The 19209-nt window shown below is 45.4% G+C and overlaps 2 protein-coding genes across 3 annotated transcripts in view; both read left to right on the top strand.

Moving 5' to 3' along the window:
* The first annotated feature begins 871 nt into the window (after positions 1–871).
* Positions 872–19209, top strand: part of LOC144103766 (phospholipid-transporting ATPase ABCA3-like) — a 37336-nt gene continuing 18998 nt past the window's right edge. Inside the window, exons 1-4 of the mRNA XM_077636420.1 lie at positions 872–1084; positions 4364–4806; positions 7858–8187; positions 11509–11597. Coding sequence (XP_077492546.1) covers positions 4506–4806; positions 7858–8187; positions 11509–11597 — 720 coding nt within the window. The 5' untranslated portion in view covers positions 872–1084; positions 4364–4505. The remainder of the gene's footprint in view (positions 1085–4363; positions 4807–7857; positions 8188–11508; positions 11598–19209) is intronic.
* On the top strand, positions 12730–15956 carry LOC144104768 (uncharacterized). Of its 2 annotated transcripts, none has more exons than XM_077637948.1 (3): positions 12730–12989; positions 13763–13960; positions 15363–15956. In XM_077637948.1, the coding sequence occupies exons 1-3, from the start codon at positions 12923–12925 to the stop codon at positions 15848–15850; spliced, it is 753 nt and encodes a 250-aa protein (XP_077494074.1). In that variant the 5' UTR covers positions 12730–12922; the 3' UTR covers positions 15851–15956. The 2 variants fall into 2 exon arrangements, with proteins under 2 accessions (XP_077494074.1, XP_077494075.1); XM_077637949.1 differs by lacking the exon at positions 15363–15956 and adding an exon at positions 14187–14802.

Below are 19209 nucleotides of genomic sequence, written 5' to 3'. Positions count from 1 at the left end.
GTCCTCTGTCAGGCGCATAAGCAGCAAGATGCCAGCGGTCGCCATGAAGTAAATACAATCCAAGCATCCACCTATGCATACGATGAGGTGTTTACGGAAAGTGCTTTTACTGCGATTTACTAAGTAAAGGGAGCATCCGAAGATCTAAAAAGTTATTAGCCAGTGAAAAAATGCGCTCATTTCCAAAATCTGCTCGAGAATACGAGGGCGTATAGAAAGAAAAAGACAGACAATGCTGTCTTTTTTGTCCTCCCATCCTCGCATCTTCGTACAGGTATTGAAAATAAACGATTTGCGCCAGCTACTAAAAGCCGCCTCAGTACTCCTGAACTAAGAGCCCCTCTTCGCATTTAGCGGACACGCTTTTCAGCTAATAAATGCTTTTCGTCACAACCACTAACAAGGCCATCAGAAAACGCTGCTGAAAAAGATGTTTTTGTTGGCCTAGCAAAAGATGGCGCACATGGACACAGCAGAATCGGCCAAGAATCGGCAGGCATGATCGCTATTCAAAAAAAATTTATATATATATATATAGTGGTAATAAACTAATAAACAGGGAAGATGAAACGCAAGCGGCAGAGCAACACTACTGGGTTGTAATTCGAGTAGTGCGCGGTCTTAAAATGAAAAAAAAACGAGATTGAATAAAAATACAAAAAGATAAATTGATTTCGAAATGTATTACCACAAAGAAAAGAATATATTGAAAGGTTTAGCAAGGCAGTCAATGATATTCCAGCAAGAAATTTTGATCAGCGGAACAAACATACCTGTGGCGGAGCCCAAGTGTTGTGGAGCCAAATGATAACAAGAACGGGATACGCTAACCAAGGCCGAGATGCTGCAAGGGTTCCTCCAGTAACCTACTCAGAGGTGAAAAGGCGTCAATAGAGCCAACTATGATCTATTGATTCAGGTTCACGGCAAAATGCGCAGAGGGGAGATAGCGCCAAGCTAGAGCTGTGAAGATAGAAAAAGATGTGCGCCGGTGCGCAGCGTTCGACGTCTCGTGCATACGTGCGAACTAAGCGCGAGCAGAAGAAGAAAGAGACGAGGCTGCCAGCGTCTCCAGGGTGTGAACGTAAGTTGGGTTTTACAGGGCTTTACGCCCCAAATCGACTTAGGCTATGAGGGACGCCGTAGTGGAGGGCTCCGACTTAAGACCGCCGCCTTAAGCATATGATGCGATAGCTTTGATTGTTGCCCATATCACCATCAGCCTGACTACGCCCACTGCAGGCCAAGGGCCTCTCCCATATATCTCTCCAATTAACCCTTACCATTACCAGCTGCGCCCACCGTATGCCCGCAAACTTCCTAATCACATTCGCCCGCCTAACCTTCTGCCGCCCCCTGCTACGCTTGCCTTCTCTTAGAATCCACTCCGTTACCCTTAAGGGCCAGCGGTTATCTTGCCTTCGCATTACGTGCCCTGCCCATTTCTTGCCCTTGATTTCGACAAGGATGTCATTAACCCACCTTTGTTCCCATATGCGGAATGCCCGAATATGCAGAAATATTCCTTCTCCACTTAACATTCATAGGTCTCTGGGAGTCCTCATACCCCTCCTGGAGCAGTGGTGCAGCGGTTAAGCGATGCGCCACAGCCCTGCGATGGCAGGTGCTGCCACCGGTCGGGCTTGTGCGACACAGGTTTTGCTTCCCCAACAACCTCTCTCCACCAATCTTTAATTTAACTGCCACCTGCCACGGTGCGCAGTGTGCTCACAATGCGATGGGCAGGTTCTGATGACGCCTCGAGGTTACGTGACCTAGATTGCCAAGCTGCCCCCTAGGTTGCTTTTCCGAGGATATTTCATGGATTCTTCGTTTACGGTCAACGACGCCGACGCCGGATTTTCCACGATACGAGCTCCTTATATCGCGTTAAAAGAACATGTTTTGTTTCCTCAGCGCATGGGGCACCTTAGAGGAAGTTTCAAGCGCAGGAATTGAGTGGGGCGGCGTTTAATACGATTTGCAGTAGCGGCCAGCGAGAAGCTTGTACGTCACCATCTGCACTAAACTCTACATCGAGCAACGCGCCATCCTAGCGGAATTAAAGATCGGGTCCTCTTGGAATGCACCTGTAGAGAGCGGGTATAGTTGGCACAGACTGGGACACTTTTAGTTGTCAGTATTTTGATGAGACAGCAATAGAATTAACATTGTGCCGCAGCGGTGGCCCAGTGCTTCGAGCATCCGCCTCGCATGCGCGAGGTGCGGGGTTCGATCCCCAGTGCCGCCGGGTACCCGCCGGTAACACAATGGGTACAAGCTTCTTCCTGCCTGGTGCTCGGCTTCTTTAGGGTGAAATGCTTGGAAAATGAGTCTTTGACCCCGCTTGAGTAGAAGGAAAAACCTTGTTGCATGGCGCTCTTTGGCCATAGACGCCCTTGCGCCATAAAAATCTATCATCATCATGAATATAATTCACATCACGTGATTTCGCGTCTCACATCTGTCGCGAACCTCGCTGAATGGTAGAGAGAGGTCACGTGACCTTATGGCCTTGGTCACACGACATGGCAGGTGGGAATTTTTATTTAAATAAATTCAATGTAATTGTCGCCTGCCCGCCCGGTACTGAACAGCATGAGTTTGAGCGTCCTGCGTTTGTCACAAAATTTGCTGATTGGTCGAGAGAGCGACGACGTCACAAGGTCACGTGACAACGTCGCGAAAAGTCAAAACTAAAAAAAGCAAGAGGAGAGCGTGCCAGCGGGAAACGGCGAGGCACGCAGATTATTTCACTTGCACTGTAATTCTTGCCTTAATGTTGATGTACTTGTAGTTAGTTTTGTTTTTGGTGTCATGTGCTTTTAATTTTTTGCTTATTTTGTGCGTGCAACTTGAATGCATTTTTATCATGCCAGCTTTTGCGCCGCTATGCCACCTGCAAACGGGGCGCCGGCCTTTGTCAAGCCTCTTTTAGGTTTTTTGCTTGCAGCTCCTCAACATAACACGTGTCCAGTGGACGTTGATGCTGAAATAAATTAGACTGACTTTGAACTGGCTACCGGCGAACTCAGAGCATGGTTATGCAGCAGCAACGCTGCATCTAATGCTCTCGTATTCTATTCTTACTATATTTAGTGTATTTACTAGCCCCACCGTAATATTAGTCCTCTTGTATATAGAAAAATGGTGACGACAAGGAACATGAGAGGTTGCCTACCGATGCGTTGAGGTAAAGGCGCAAGCAGGCTAATTTTCTCTTCGGGTCAGTCATTTCCGAGCCCATGCAATCCCGGACATTGCAGCTGCTTCATTGTGACGTCACAAGAGTAGCTCATTGCCGTTGATCTGCCAAAACTGAACTATACGTGAAAAAGTGTCACTTCATTCGTTAGTCACAATGCACAAAGGCTTTGGATTCATTTGCATGATCATTACACCTGTAAGAAACTTTCACAGCGATAATATCAGCGCCCAAAAACTTCGAGCCCATTCACCTGATGTAAATGTATCTTGGCAGTACTCACCTATGGAACAGAAACTTGAAAACTAAAGAAAAGGCTTGAAATGACACTGAGGAGAGGGAAGCCGGCTATGAAGATGAAAATGATGTGTGACGTAAGCGAGACAGGAAGAAAGCAGAGTGGGTCCAGGAACAAATGCGGGTTAATGACGACGTGAATAAGATTAGAAAGAGAAAATAGGCATGGGCAGGGCATGTACTGCGAAGGCAATATAACCGGTGGTCGTCCAGGGTAACTGAGTAGATTTGAAGTGAAGGCAAGCAAGCGCAGCCGGGTGCGGCAGAAGGTTAGGTGGACGACTGAGATTAGGAAGTTTGCGGGGATAAAATGGCCGCGGCTGGCACACAGGACAAGGCTAATTGGAGAGATATGGGTGAGTGTACCTAAAGAAAAGCATACAACATTTGTATCTTACCCGTACTCCCCTATGGGGCAGAAACGTGGAGGATAACGAAAAGGGTTCAGTTTAAGAACAACGCAGTGAGCTATAGAAAGTAAAATGATTGGTGTAACGTCAAGAGACCGGAAGAGGGCAGAGTGGGTGAGAGACCAAACACGGGTTAGTGACATCCTAGTCGAAACCAAGAGGAAGAAATGGGCAGCGAATGCATGATAACCGCCGGTCCGCGACGGTAACGGAGTGGATTCCAAGAGAAGGCAAGCGTAGCAGGAGGCGGCAGAAGGTTAGGTGGGCGGATGAGATTAAGAAGTTTGCGGGCATACGGTGGCCGCCGCTGGCAAAGGACAATGTTAACTGGAGAGACATATGGGAGAGGACTTTGCCCTGCAGTGGGCGTAGTCAGGCTGGTGGCGATGATGATGGTGGACATAGTTGGAGTTATGTTGATGATTACCTGATGCTCCGATTGGTTTCGCAGGACTACACGGATAACGCTGCAATCAAACCACCGGTTGCACCACTGACATCATTCGCGCTGGTTGTCACGCACCTGTGGGCAAGAGTTAGCAGCACTGGGACTCCCGTGGTAGCGGCGCAGCAAAGTCCCAGTGACGGGAGCCATGGGCCACAACGTCGCCACTTTCCTGTGGCGCACCCTGTACGTGCAAGCCGTGTTGCGACGACCCATATCGACGGCGCTCGAGCTGCTCTGGGTGGCGCTCTTCTTTTACCTGACCCTCCAAAACGAGGGCCCCCCGCAGCCATTGAGCGAGGAGTCGGTCCGGCAGGACGCCGACGACATCCTGGTTCCCGAAATGCCCGGCCACGTGCTCTTCGGCCCCGGCGGAAGCGGAAACGAGAAGCTCGTGCGCGCCGCCATGGCCTACATCGAGAAACACAGGAAAAACGACAGCGAAAAAGGTGCGTGCACTCACGGTGCTGCTATGCGTAACCCCTAAGAAAACTTGGACGAACCAGGCTCGTCATAATCCGGCTGTTTTTTCTGGCTCCTCCTCACGTCCATTCCACTGAGTCTCTCCTCAAACAGTACCTTGCTCTGTGCTTCCCGCGCTCCAAGGGACGACCAACCCATATCCCCCTGTGCGGCTCTGATGTGTTTTCATAAGCCCCTAGAGAGAACCTGCCAACTGTTGTTTGGTTGGCGTCTAGACTTTTCAGCACTTCGGTTTCAATAACACTACCTAGTTCGCAAAACTCAGTCCTAGAACCATTACGTCCTTTCGCAGTCCTCGTATTACTTCATATCTGTTGTATCCCCACAGGGCTCTATGTTCAATTACACCCGCACTCCTTTTTCTTTAGTCTTGGGATGTACCTCATGGGTTTTTAAATAGTCCCTTCCTTCATTAAACCATGCGTCCGGATAAGTGTACTTCCCTACACATGGTATATTCGACGCCCCCTGTATTGATACTGTTCCAGTCCCAGTATTGTTAAATACCATAACGCCCTACTTTTCAACACTGAACTTGAATCCAGTATTTGTTGCTTCCTTCCCGTAGACTTCTGCGAGTTTTAGCTCGCTTTGGCTATCTGAAAACTGTACCACATCATGAGCAGAGGGTTCACGCCAGACATGACCGTAAATAAATTACCTCTAATGGTAATGTGCAACGTAATTCGTTACTTTTCTGGGCTGGTAATTTAGTAATGAAATAAACTACTTTGGAGCACTAATTTCACGGCGACAGTAATTACTAGCGAAGTTACTTTTGCTGAATAATGAGTCCGTGCTTCCATGTATTTGTCATGCTTTGGCCTCGCATTTGTGGGGTTGAGCGTCTAATGAGCAAGAGTAAATTACGGACGGCACTTAAGACTATTTCCATGCTTTGAAGGCGAAAACATTCATTTTTAATTCATATATTTTTATTTTCTAATGACACACCTACTCATTACCATACAGTCATAAGGCAGTACATTCATTAAATTATAAATTATTCGCCAAGAACCAACGCGTTTTCGTGGCCCGTGGGTTGCATGCTCACCTCGAAATCTGAAGGTCCTTGGTTCGATTATCCGCACCTTCGGAAGAAACTTTTCTCTTCGCTGATGACGTCATTGGCCGTTGTGGAACACTTTTCCTATACGCTGTGAACGACGCTGGTTATCGTTGCTAATGGATCACATAAGGCGTTCGTCTTTAAAGCGCGCACCCAGCAATAGACAACACTCCAGGGAAGCGGCGGACGAGAGGCGATGCGCGTGCGGGCATCAGCACTGCCTTGATGATGAGTCTGCGTAGCAGCCGCAGGACTGCCACACGTCCTCCTGCACTGCATACAGTCTCAAACACAAACGCGCCGCAGGACCACCAGGAGTGCTCCATGACCAAGGCATGCCGCATGGCACCTTCGCGCAGAGGCACTGCGAGTTCTTGAGCAAGTCTATAGACTGCTCCACAGCATACTGTCACATCACCGCACTGATAACAAGTCTGAACTGACGTCGTCTAAGAAAGTTGGTTGCGAGTTTTCTGGAAAACTAGCTCTTGTGGCCGGATTTGAAGCCCTATTTTTAAATTAAGGGAAACACAGGCAAGAGCATCACCGCGACATGCAATTTATTTCCGCCAACTTGCTTTCAGAACGAATCAATTGAACAGCAGAATTGGCAGGTTCTCTGCGCCCCGGTGCGCTTCCGGGAAGGTGAGCGTGATTAAGCAGTCAATGCACTCCCGCTGTTGACGCGGACGACAAAGTTTTGCGAAATCAGGATGGTGGGACCATATTACGCATTGAACGGCGCACTTCTGATTGAAGAGTGATACAAGAAAGACCTCATGTAAGTCAACAAAGCGGCTGTTCAATGGACTAGGGCTACCTTTCTTCAAAGAGGGGCAAAATATTTCCGGCGCCCACTTTCAAGCTTAGCGGCGGTGCGAAAAAAAGAACAAAATTATGTGAAAATTTTGCAGGAGCTATGACCAATGCGCAACTTTTTTTAGAGTCGAAAGTAAAACGTAACTTTAAAGTAATTTTCATTACTTAAGAGGGGACACTGGCCTTTGGGACCAAAAAACGACTCAAAAATCATTTTTTTTAAAATGACATTTTTTGGAGCCTATAGCTATTATTCTTCAACTCTACCAGTTTTCTCCTCCAGTAAATCAGCATTTTGACCATAATATTAAATTTAGATCATTGTGTGGTCTCAATTTGTTAAGTAGCAGGCGATTTAACACCGTAAAAATTTTCGACACCTGGCTGTTTTAGTACGTCAACATCTCAATGTCTAGGACAGATAGACATGTCATATTGTTTGCTTAGAGAAGCTGAAGGCACAATGTATGCAATAATCGAAGCACAATCGTTCCATCACGCTTCAAGAATTTGTAATTTTACGAAGTTTATCGATGCACTATATTCAGACTTTGAATGCTGCTATTCTAAGTGCCGTAAAATTACTAATGATGGTAAAATAAAAAAAATGTTTTTGTTATTGCACTCTTTACTTACTATACTATGATACTATGTAGCCATGGGTTAAAAATTGTTTTTTATCGAGCCATCTTTTTGTACCGACATACTAATAAATGACTAATTAAAATTAATTATCTTAGGAACTAATGAATTAACTAATAATGAAATTTCATAGTAAAATAAACTGAGCAAGTTCATACAGTTTCATTAGGATTGGACCAAAAATAAGGAAAATAGATCTAAGACCAGTGTCCCCCCTTAAGGCAAGTAATTGTAATGTAATGTCATTACTTTTTGAGGCCAGTAATTTGTGATGAACTTTATTAGTTCTGCGAGATTTCTAGGAAAGTAATTAGTAATGTAATTTAATTACTTTCGGAAAGTAATTTTGCCATGTATGGTGCACACAGAGGCGGCATCTGTCGACGCTGAGTGCTAGCTAGCTTGCGTTCTCTTTCATCAGTGCTTCCCTAAATGTGCATCGCAGGAGTTACGCTAATTTTATTGTACAAAACTTCGGACCATGCAGATGGCGGACCATCAGCGAAAAAGCCATTAAGAAGCGAAGAAGTGACGTACATCCCGATAAACCAGGCTGACAAGGTGGCCAACTCGTGCGTGCAGTTCGTCACCAAATTCGGAACGTTCATGTCCGACTTCATTTCCAGCCAAAAAAAGATGGGCAAAAACCCCAGCGATTCCGCCATATCCCTTATGTACACCAGGAACCCGCTTTGCATCTCTCTGGGCGGCCAGGCTGACGGTGACGTCAACCTTACGTACACAGTCTACGCTCCAACCAAAAGGTTTTCAAGCGGGAACCCTGCGCTGGATAGGGCTTACGACGACGGTGTACTAGGTGCGTGACAGCTTCTTCATCATCGTCATTTATTGAACCCTTAACGACATTTTACAGGGTATTACATAAGGAAAGGAAGGGCAACGTACATAGAAAATACATGAACAAAGCCAAAAAGGTTGAAACAACAACAACAAAAAATAAATTTAGTAAAAGATAGAAACCTACCATTATAGCAATGAGGACAACGAATACCATAAGCAAAATCAAGAGAGAACCCGTTTAAAACAGTTAACAAAATTCAGTCGAGCAGAGCAAGGGAATTACAAATGAGTTGCTCAAGTACATCAAACTAAAGGTGAGAAGGGTGGCATATTTTTAATGCAGAATGCATTTAAGGTTTTAAACAACCTCCATGATTACGTATGTTTTGCGTGTAACATGTAGTACAGTTGCCGTGTGCACCAAACGCACAGGCCAGGCCGACCGTCGTCTGCTAGGCTGTTCCCAAAGTAACGCGCAGCCCCTCAATTCATTGCTTCGCTTATGTTTGGGATACACAACACCGAAATCTTATTATCACCAGAGGTATTTAGGAGCGTTAATATTGAAATTAAAATTTTTGATGCGTTAGCATTAGAACCTCTATGTCGAGAAAATTCGTTCATCCGTATGAAGCCTCGGTTGGAAGGTGGCACAGTTCACAGAAATTCCCGGCCCACTTGCAGGGGAAAGGAGGGAATAGGAGACGAAAGGAGGGTGGGAGGCAAAAAGTCGGAGAGAGTCGCACTAATTGTTGGATTGAAGCTGGAGCAGAGCGCGTCACACTGCGATTGACATACTGTATCACACCACCTACTCGCATGGTATGAACCCGGTAGCGAATGCTCCGTGCGAGAGAAACACTAATGCTAACGCATACTGTACCGCATTAATCTCATTCGCCTAATTTTCTTCTTTTTCACCCGCGTTTTTTTTTTTTTAAACGCGGGTGAAAACAGTCCCTGTAAACGTCTGAAAAAAAAAAAAGGAGACTCGACATCACGCTATCCTTTAACGTGATCAGATTCCACGGGAACCAAGGTGCGCCTGCGCGGTTTAAGTGCGTGCCCCTCGTGGCCATCTGCGCATGCGTCGCTGGCGCCGCGAGGAATCTGTTCGCAGTAGCAGATTGCGGACAGCGCTACGCTGTCTCTCTCATATATGAACGAGCAAAAATTATGATTTAGAGACTCGCTAGAGACACTAAGCGTGTTGCTAGCTGTTGACACCACGTCGTTTGCTCTGAATATTCAGGGTGTTTCACTTAAGAATAATTTTTGAACATTTAAACTTTTTGAGTTACAACAGCGGTTTGTTGTCATAGTACTGCCAACGGTGTAGTACACCAGAATAAGCTAGGACGTGCTAACTAGCAGGCTGGTCAACTAATATTGAATAGTTAACTTTGTAATTATTACTGTCGGGCTCCTTAATTATTGAGAGGCGTGTAGCCCACCGGAATTAATATCCATACCAGATTTTAGAAATTCGAAAACGCAGTTACCTCGGCGTTGTGCCCCAAGAAATTATGGCTAAATCGCGCCAAAATGCATATTCTTCTAAGGAATTTGCAGGCAAAGCTACCTCTCCAGTGCACGTAACTTGTCGAAAAAGCCAAATTTATTGGAGCTACAGCACCGGGGGTAACCGCGTTTTCAAAATTCTAAAAATTGATATGAATATTACTTACAGTCGGCTGCACGTTTCTCAATAATTGAAGAGCCTAACGGTAACAGGTAAACATTTAACTATTCAATATTAGTTAATCAGCCTGCTAGTTAGCACGTCTTAACTGTATTCTAATGTATTGCACCGGTGACAGTACAACACCGAAAAAAACGCTCTTCTAACTCAAAAAGCCGATTTTTAAAGGGTGTGTAAAGGCTTAGGTGATACATCTTGTGTATCAAGCAATGCGGTAAGCGAAGGAAAGAATAGAAGGCTGTATGCAACTTTAGGATAGTCGTAGGAGAAGACAGTTGTTCAGCCCTGTGTTCCATTGAATGGTACGACGAAACCGCGCTGACGGACACATGCGCTGACTGTGTCTCCTTCTTCCGGCCCGTCCGTCAGCGCTGTTTCATCGTAGCGTTTAACATGAACCAACCAGACCGACTCAGAAATTTTCCTGCGTTTCGTGCACATGCGAGAACTATCGCCAAGTTTTCCAATTTGCTCCGTCCTCGGGCGCTGACGAAGCAAACGGCTGACTATCAGGTGATATTGCTATAAAAGTGGTTGTACAAGGTGATACAAAAGACACATAAAGAAAAGCAAAACTTAAGTAAGTAGAGGCCGTAGCGCGATGCGTTTTTCATGCAATCGAACAGGAGACCATGAGATTTTTTGTTACAAAGAAAATTTTATCGCCTTTTTTTTTTTCATGGAAGACTGGCACTTTAACGACATTGTACAAAGGGCAAAACGTTTGTTTACAACATGTTCTTGGCGTTGTTCGGGCTGAACGCACGATATGTAGCGATAACATTTAGTTAAAAATGAACTGGATGTAAATGTGTACAGTTAAAAAAGATTTCGTAGTAAATTTTTGTCTTCCTGGTCGCAGCGGCTTTGGGAGCAGCAGAAAACAGTTCGGTCGTTCTAGATATGTGTTTTGCCACCTATATTAGATTGGCATTATAGCTAAACAGGCGAGTTGGTACTCGTGTATTTCCTCTCCTTTTGTGCACGTCTTTCGCTCTGTTGCCCTTAAGAAGAATATTGGCAGGCCCAACAAATGCCAATGTCACAGGTAATTGGCCCAATATTGTAAATGTATTGGCAAAGGCTGGTCCTACAAAGGGCCAATGTAAAAACAATTCTTTCCAATATTGGGCTAATTACCCATGCTGCAAGCTGCTCGAACACTATTACACTCATCGCTTTTAGCGCATATCTTGCATAAGTAAAGCAGCTGCATGAATGCAGCTGCTTCACTTATTAGTGCTTGCGTGCTTCGTAGATGAACATTCACATACTTGATGTCTCAGTTCAGTTGCAGTTATTTTCGATACAACATAGGTGTAATTTTTGTCCATGCATGCGTGCGACTATCTATGAGAGTTATTCAGTGTTTATGTCACGTGCAAGTTGTCTACGCGCTGTGAAACTGGAGGTATGTCTTCGTTTGGTAATACTTGAATAAGACAGTTTCTCGGACCTTTGATGTTATGCCTTTTTCATCACGTTACGGATGGACAGATACGCAATGACACTACCAGGAACTTCCCAGTCTAAAAAATAAATAAAACATATCTGTAGACGAGTACGTTGAGTCCTGCTACAGACGACTCGATCGTTAATTCATTCGATACGCGAAGGCCTGATTTCTCTTTTCAGGCTGGGCTATAAAGTATGAGTACATCATAGAGCAAGCACATACGGAATTGAGAAGAGAAGCTGCCAATGCCGCGGGAAGCAAACTGCAGGTGAGATTATCGCAGAGGAGGGCTCATACGGGCTGGTTGGTATTCCGGGTGTCTCACCTAAGATGTTCTGCATTTAAAAAAATGAAAAATAGGCCTTTTTGGTTTGTACAGCAATGTAGCGCAAAAGAGTACAGCTGAGACATGCTAACTACTAAGCTGTTTAATTAATATTGAGGAGTTAACTTTTAACTATTATTGTTCGTATCCTTATTAATGAAGAGGCTTGTAGCCCAACATAAGTAATATCTATATCAATTTTTAGAATTTCAAAAACGCAGTTAACCCCGGCGCTGTCGCCTAACAAGATTTGGTTACATCATGCCAACAAGCATGCGTTTTCGAGAAGCTAGCTTGCAAAGCAGCTCCCCAAGTGCACGTAACTCGTCGAAATAGCGTAATTGTGGAATACTTCAATCGATTTGTTAACTAAGTTTCTGTTCATCGTCAAGGCGCCAAATGCCTTTACGCATTCTACGTGGCAGATAGACCAAGGATAGCCGTGTATGACCATATGTGGTACAATTATAGTGTTGAGCCCTTGACTCCTGATCTGTAGCCATGACCTTTAGTTGACCTATGACATTTATAATGAACTGCACATCTCCAACCAAAATTTTTTTAACTTAACCCAACGTTTCGAAGCCGACTCAGCTCCTTCATCAGGGGCGACTGAGGGCAGTAGCTAGCGTCTAACCCCCGAATGCAGAAATGTAACTTGGCTCGCGCTTCGACTCAACTTCGGCAAGTCGAGTCGAAGCGCCAAGGCGGCTTCAGAACGGCCAAGTTGGGTTTCGTGTTTCATAGATGCTCAACCTGACTTGCTTCGTCAAGTTAAGCGCGTGCTTGAAAGCGAGGGCGCATTGCTCGTCTGGGGATGAGAGTATTGAACAATCTATTATAATAATGCCCATTTTGCTCCTATAAAACAACGCATCTCGTTCAGCAGTCATAAACAGGCACTAGGTGTGAGTGACCTGCATAAAATTGCTAACAATAAAAACTACATTTCAGTGCTACCCGCTGCTTCCACTTGATTGACGTTTTTGGCTGGCAACGTGCTCCACATTGAGCCAATCCTAGTTGAGCCATAGCCAGTTTTTTCTCATGCTTTTCCTGCTCCCAGCGGGGACCAGCGCCTCAGTTCACTTTCGAGGAAAAGGAATTGTTATTGTGTTTGGTTAACGCACGTCGGCATATATTAGAGTGCAAAAAAAAAACGGTGTGTCGTCGCTGGCAAAAAAAAAAAACGCCACTTGGAAGGAAATTGCCGGGCTGTTTGACAGCAATCACGGGGTGACCCGACGTGACCCCAATCAGCTCAAGAAATGCTGGGCCAACCTAAACAAAAGTCCAAGGAAGAGGACGCGAGGAAAAAAGATCGCCACAAGACAGGTGAGCGCGGCTTGCAGGCCGTTTACAAATGTTTGTTCCTGCATGCTTTGTATGCCATGGATAAGGGCATGATTATTCTACTTCGGTCGGCGTAAGCAGCGTGGACTGGAATGCATAGTTTTTTAGGAACAGTGTGATAACACGTAAATGGGCACGTAATAACATTTCGGTGCAGTGTACTCTGCTTTATTTACAAACGCAGATGAATGCAGCCTGCGTTAATCGTGTAAATAATGCCCAAGCAGTATCCTGTACAGCCTCCGTAATTTTTAAAAACTACAGAGAATGTTTGCTACATTCAAGTCAGTACGAAGGCATGCGATTTCTGCTGCATAGAAGACTATGATGAGCGGGCAGTGCAGTGGGACGGAGGGCTCGCGCCAGGCCAGCAGCGAACTGACAACGGACGATTTTGCTCGGAGTTGGTACCATTCGCATACTATCGCGCCGCGAAGCCAAATTGGGTGCACCGTAGATCAGACGGTGTCTACACTGGCGACCTTCATGTTCATGAGGAAACTTGCCGCGCTATTGACAGTTGCTTGGTACTATTGAATATCCGGAAGGCTGTACATACAACTACCTACCTTTACTCATTCCTGGCACTGCTGGGACGGGTGGCACAAAAACGTAGCGAAAACAACACACAGTTGCATGCATTGGTGTGCCTTTGGTTGCTTCTGTGTGGCACTTCATGAACAAAATATTTTAATGGCGCATTGCCTATAAATTAAGAGTAGCTTCACTGTGTGCGGTGTCTTTTTTCTTTTCAGGAGGAGGGTCAGCTCAATGCACTGTGAGCGCTCAAAGTGAGCAAGTCATTGCTGTTGCCAGCCACATAATGACCAGGGTAGGCAACCAGACTGACTCTGATGGAGGCATTAACCTGCCACCAGTGGCAAGTTTGCCTGTTATAAGATTGTTGCAGCCAATGGTGGATGGAGCAGGCAATGAAGAATTCCATTACGCAGGTAAAGAAAGCACTTTGCATGTTGTAGAAAAACAGCACTCCTCTCTTTATATTCCTTTGATGACAACGGCAGCGTATACTGTCAATTGACGCTGTTTCAATGTTTTTTATTGCCTTGAACCTGCTATGAGGACTGTACAGTTCATCTACAACAAATTATAAAAATCTCATTTAATACAACACTGTGGAAAGCTGCTCTACATGTGGTTGGCTGAATGTTTGTGCAGATAAAGGCTGCATTGGTTGACAGTGCGAAAGGATGACCTGCTCCAAGCTGCATGTTGTTGGACAGCACTCTGAAGGCATTTTGTCTTGACGGCTTACATTCATGTGAATGGTATGCTGTGTTCCTGTAGCGGAAGGCGAGGAGTTGGTTAACCGTCGGACACCGAGGGAGCAAGCATTCAGTGCTGCAACCTGAACTGCATTCATTACGACATTCTCTCCTGATGATGTTTTTGAGTCTTGTTTGCCATTCCTGCCTCACTTTAAACGAATGCCAACTTTAATGCAGTTTCATTATGCATGCACTCCTTCACATAAATTTTCATATTTCTGTGTACTTGTACATGATGGTGCTCCAGGGATAAGGTAACAACATTCTTGTTGTGAATAATGGTGCAGCTTGCCTATGTGTAATGCTCGAAGCCTTTTCGAATTTGGCTGCTAGTTTCAAGGAAATTGTTAGTTTTGCAATGCAGAGGTTTCACTCGAAGCACATGTTTTCTGTGGCCCTCAGGCTCAGGCTGCAGTATTTGTCACCTTTCTTGTATGCCTCACCTTGGCATTGGTGTCGCATATATGCGGCGAAGCAAGCAGGCAGGCATTACAAGGAAACCTTTGCAAAAAAAAATGAAAGTGGGTTAGCTCAGCTACGCAAGAATATACAAAGTGAAAGCTGTCGGCGTTCATTGGCATTGACAAAGTTCTAGACGCTGATGATTTTGAAGAAAGGAAGGGCGTATAACTGGCTCCCTGGGCCAGAGGACACGCATGAGTACAAACTAGCAAATATACTAAAATTAAAAAGAAACCCATTGAAAGAGCAAAAAAGCTGCAGGTGCAGAGTTAGAGGATAACCACATGTGTAAAACTCGGGGCCTGGGTGGCTATCACTATTGTATCAGCAGAAAAAAATAAAGTGAGGTCATCAGGCATAATTCAGAGTGAAAGGTGAGGAATATCGCAGAACAAAACAGAATGACTAAACTGGGGCCCCCAGAAACAACGGCAGCTATTTGGCGCCGAGAAGGGCAAGTGGTGCCTTATATAAGAACATTATAAAGCTTTCGTTATAATTTCTCTTCACCAATTGACCCAACAGTCTGTGCTATTGAGGCAGACAGCTAATGTGTTGTAAGCTTAGATTTGTCCAACTAATTTTTACCTTTTCTTTATTACAGAAGACGACTGGGAACCTCCGCTCGTGGATGAGCCGCAGTCACCAACGGCTGCTTTTGGTAAGGGTGGGGCAACTCCAGAAGCAATTGAGCAGGAGAGCAATCTCTTTTTTCCTGCTGTGCAACCTGCTGATGCTTCCAGCACAGCTGCAGCAGGCTGCAGCAGTGCTACAGTTGCTTCTGGAGCTGCCGCTGGTCCCACTACTGCTGAAGCAGTGGCCACCGGTGACGCTGGCAGGGCTCCAAGAGGGCGGATGGCCCTTTTCGAAAGGTCTCTGGCAGATGAGAACGACTATAGAGCGGTCTTACTGCGCGAAGAGCATGGACTGTGTCTGCTGCTGATGCGAGAGGACCACAACGGTATTATGCAAGAGCGGCAGGAGAAAAAACTCCTTGATATCCAGAAAAAAAAATTGGAATTGGAAATCTTAGAAATTGAAAAACAAATCAAACTTGAAGAGCTTCGTAGGCTGCGAGAGGCACCAGAATAAACGGTGCCTATGACTGAATGAAACTGGAATGCTGTGTGAATGCTTGCACAAATATTATGTGGCAAATCCACATAACTACACTTCATTTGCACATGTACCGTTTTAAGCACATGACTCGGTGGGAACAGACATACAGCCCCGTCACCACCTTGCATGCAAGTCTGACAAGCTATCGCATAGCAGGAGGCAGGTAGGATGGTTGCGTGGTACTTCTGCTGCGATGGCTATATGGATCTTTGGATGCAAACAGCAATTTATTCATAGAAATACGCATTGCTGTATGCTACAAATATGGCTGCTCTAGGAAGGAAAAACCTCCCCTGGCATTGCTTGCAAAACCAACCAGTAGGGAAAATTGCAGGCCACATTGTTAAAATTTTCATGTATAAAAAGTCAACAATATTGGCTCACGCAAGTCAACACCACATAAATGCTCAAAGGCCAACACCGCTCTCTACTCCTTCCATTATCTTTCCTGTCTCATCTAACCTAAACCCTCGCAGCTAGTGCCTCCTACTCAAGAACCGAAACCCTTAAAGAATGCGATTCCTCCTATGCCGTCTACAAGGTGGGCCCATAGCTTGGGTCAATACAATGCCACAGACTCCCGCTTTGCTGAAGTAATCTACTGCTTCAAAAATATGGCCACCACATTCCTGTGACAAGCCGCACTAGGCATGACAAAAAAAGACTATAAAGAAGCATTCATCAAAAAAACACTTGCTGATGGCACCCACGTTCTGCTATTTCGAACCTCGCCAAACCATGTAACAATTTCAAAACATGCCAGTTCTCGATGAGTGGAATCAGTACAGTTCCAAGAAGGCCGGCTCAAATGCAAAGCCAGATTTAAGCTGTGACAGCCAACCAGTAACTGCATGTACAAATCAAAAGAACCGCTAGTCCAAGTGTTTGCATGTAAAAGATTTCACTACAACACTTGCGAGCTAGAAGTAGCTACTTAGTCATATCACAAACCATTCATTGAACCCACAAAACAAAATGTTGCAAACACTACTGGGGTCATAAATTATCTTTCAGTGGTCCACCATGACTGCGGCAGCAAGGCGTTCCCTAACATCAGTAGTGCCCGCACACAATGATCTCGGCTAACTGTTGGTGTTGGCTCATGACGACTCACTTTATGATCTAGGGTTTGTATTCAGCCATGCAAAGCAAGGCACCTAACAAACACCAGGTGCATTTGGCTCGAGAACAATGAATATTGAGTGCAACTGCTCGCAGACAGATTGTGTAGCCTTAGCAACAGTTACATGAGTTCTATGTACGACCATGACCTTTACACTTGGAAATTAAAAATGCTCACAAGTCACACACTGTAGGTTGGCATGTTTCACCATGACACAACAATGCCTGGAATCCTCTCCGCACATATGCTGCAGTGAACTTCGCTTCTTTCTCTGTGCCAGTTACTGCCCGTTATGCAACTTTGTTGTAAGAGATTGAGCTGGACGAGGCATGTGGATCATGTCAGGAAGCCCATTTCAGACCTAAAGAATCGACCTTTTGCACCATACTATGACAACAACCAACTCCCACTTTGAACAGAGACGAGAGAGAGCGACAATGCACAACAAACCACTCGAGCATCGTTCCTTGAAAAGAAGGCTCCAGTGTGACAGCTGAAGGTTCGACCGTTCTACACCATCTTGAAAGCAAACCAAATGAAAAGAATACACTCATGTTTTTTTTTACCTCAATACAGCCAAAAAAAAAGTGAGAAATTTAATAACTGATTCATAACACACCTCTGTTGGCAAGCCAGAAAACTAAACTTCGCAGTGATCTGGAATTTCATCTTTGTAGGCAATCGGGAACGTCTCGTTTTGTTGTAAAAGGGATATTTGAAATTAATGATTGTGCAATGGGTTTTCCGGGCAGAAAGTATAAAGCGCAGAACAGCGTTCACAGACAGTCAACGGTTCCAGCAGCACCAACCTGAAGCACGCGCTCGCCGAGAGCAGTCCCGCTGCCACATGGGCACTTCTTTGTCATTACAATTGTGACATAAAAACAAATTTATACTCAACACATGGAAGACATGCAAGAGCCCAAGCTTGAAGTGCAAGCCGAATGAAAGTAGAAAAGACGAAGTAGCAGAACTACTTGCTGTGAGGAACCTGAATTCCATGCCGCTACCAAAGCAGCCACACAAATGTTTGCTCTGTGGAAAGGTGCACAAGCCCTGCGACTGCTCCACCTAAGGCCTAACTGTTGTACTTTACCAAATCTGGTAATTTTTCACATGCGTGTAAGCAAAGCCGCCAAGGCAGCAGCTCTTAAACAAATGAACTGAGCGCCATTAAGACCCTCAGCAGCAGGGTCAACAAGAGCTTTTCTGGTATTCGCCTCCTGCAAGATCAATACAGCGTTCTTGAAAAATAGCATTTGAAATAGAACACTATAGCAAGAAATGCAGAACCTAGAAGTGGAAGAGTAGCAGTTTGTTAATGCAACAAGCTCGCAACTTAAAAGCTTCCGAAGCTGAGAAAAAATTCTAGTGTAAAGGGGTGTATTCGCAGTGAAGGTCTGCGGTCGTAGATCAGAGAGCGTCATGATGAGCACACTCTCAGGAGTCACTCAGGATCCCCAGCTGCACTTCGTCGACCTCTTCGTCCCGCCGCTTGAACTGCTGCTAGTCTTTCCCATTGCTCTAACATTTCTTTAGTTCCTGCACAAAAGTTGGGATACGGGTAGCATGAGCAAGTGCGCATTATAAACATGCTTTATACAAAATGCATGGGACAGTGTTGAGGACTGTGCATTTCTTACCTATGTGAAGCTCTTATGGATGAGCACCCGTCGTGCCTGCATTCCCGACAAGCTGTCGCTGACAGCATCAACAGGTGGCAGGTGCTCTGGCCGCCTCGCTGCTGTCGTGCTGGTGCGAGCCGGTGGAGCGTCCTGGATGGGAGCGCTTTCAATAGGAGGCTGTGGCTCCTTCATCAAACATGCAAAGTTATGCAGGGCTGCACACGCTGTGATGATCACTGCAGCTTGTTTCGGCTTGTGCTGGAGCCCCATATCCAGACAAGGGAAGCGGCGCTTCCAGACACCGAATTTCCTTTCGACCACATTCCGTGTCTTTATGTGGGCTTTTTGGTACCTGCACGTATAAAGGAATATTGCGTTGATTTAATGCCACAGCTTGAAAGTGTGGTCAAGCTTTGTCAACTTTGTCATGCACTGTCATTGGAAACATTAACTAACCTTCCTTGCGGTGAATTTGCACAGTGATTGCGTGGTAATATAGCGCCTAGAATGTAGTGCTACTCTTCATGGAGCATGGAGAACGAAGCTACACTCTTCATGGAGTACAAAGCTACATTATAAAGCAG

The sequence above is a fragment of the Amblyomma americanum genome, chromosome 9, assembly GCF_052857255.1.
Source record: "Amblyomma americanum isolate KBUSLIRL-KWMA chromosome 9, ASM5285725v1, whole genome shotgun sequence".
Taxonomy (NCBI): Eukaryota; Metazoa; Arthropoda; class Arachnida; order Ixodida; family Ixodidae; genus Amblyomma; species Amblyomma americanum.
Note: the sequence above shows the minus strand (reverse complement) of the source record. Positions and strands in the feature narration are given on the sequence as shown.

What these genes read in the sequence shown, in the direction of transcription:
- LOC144104768 (XM_077637948.1), top strand. Translation starts at nt 12,923, where the DNA reads ATGCTGGGCCAACCTAAACAAAAGTCCAAGGAAGAGGACGCGAGGAAA. An exon ending in AAAAGATCGCCACAAGACAG is followed by an intron (nt 12,990 to 13,762) that starts GTGAGCGCGGCT and finishes TTTTCTTTTCAG; the next exon opens with GAGGAGGGTCAGCTCAATGC. An exon ending in TGAAGAATTCCATTACGCAG is followed by an intron (nt 13,961 to 15,362) that starts GTAAAGAAAGCA and finishes TCTTTATTACAG; the next exon opens with AAGACGACTGGGAACCTCCG.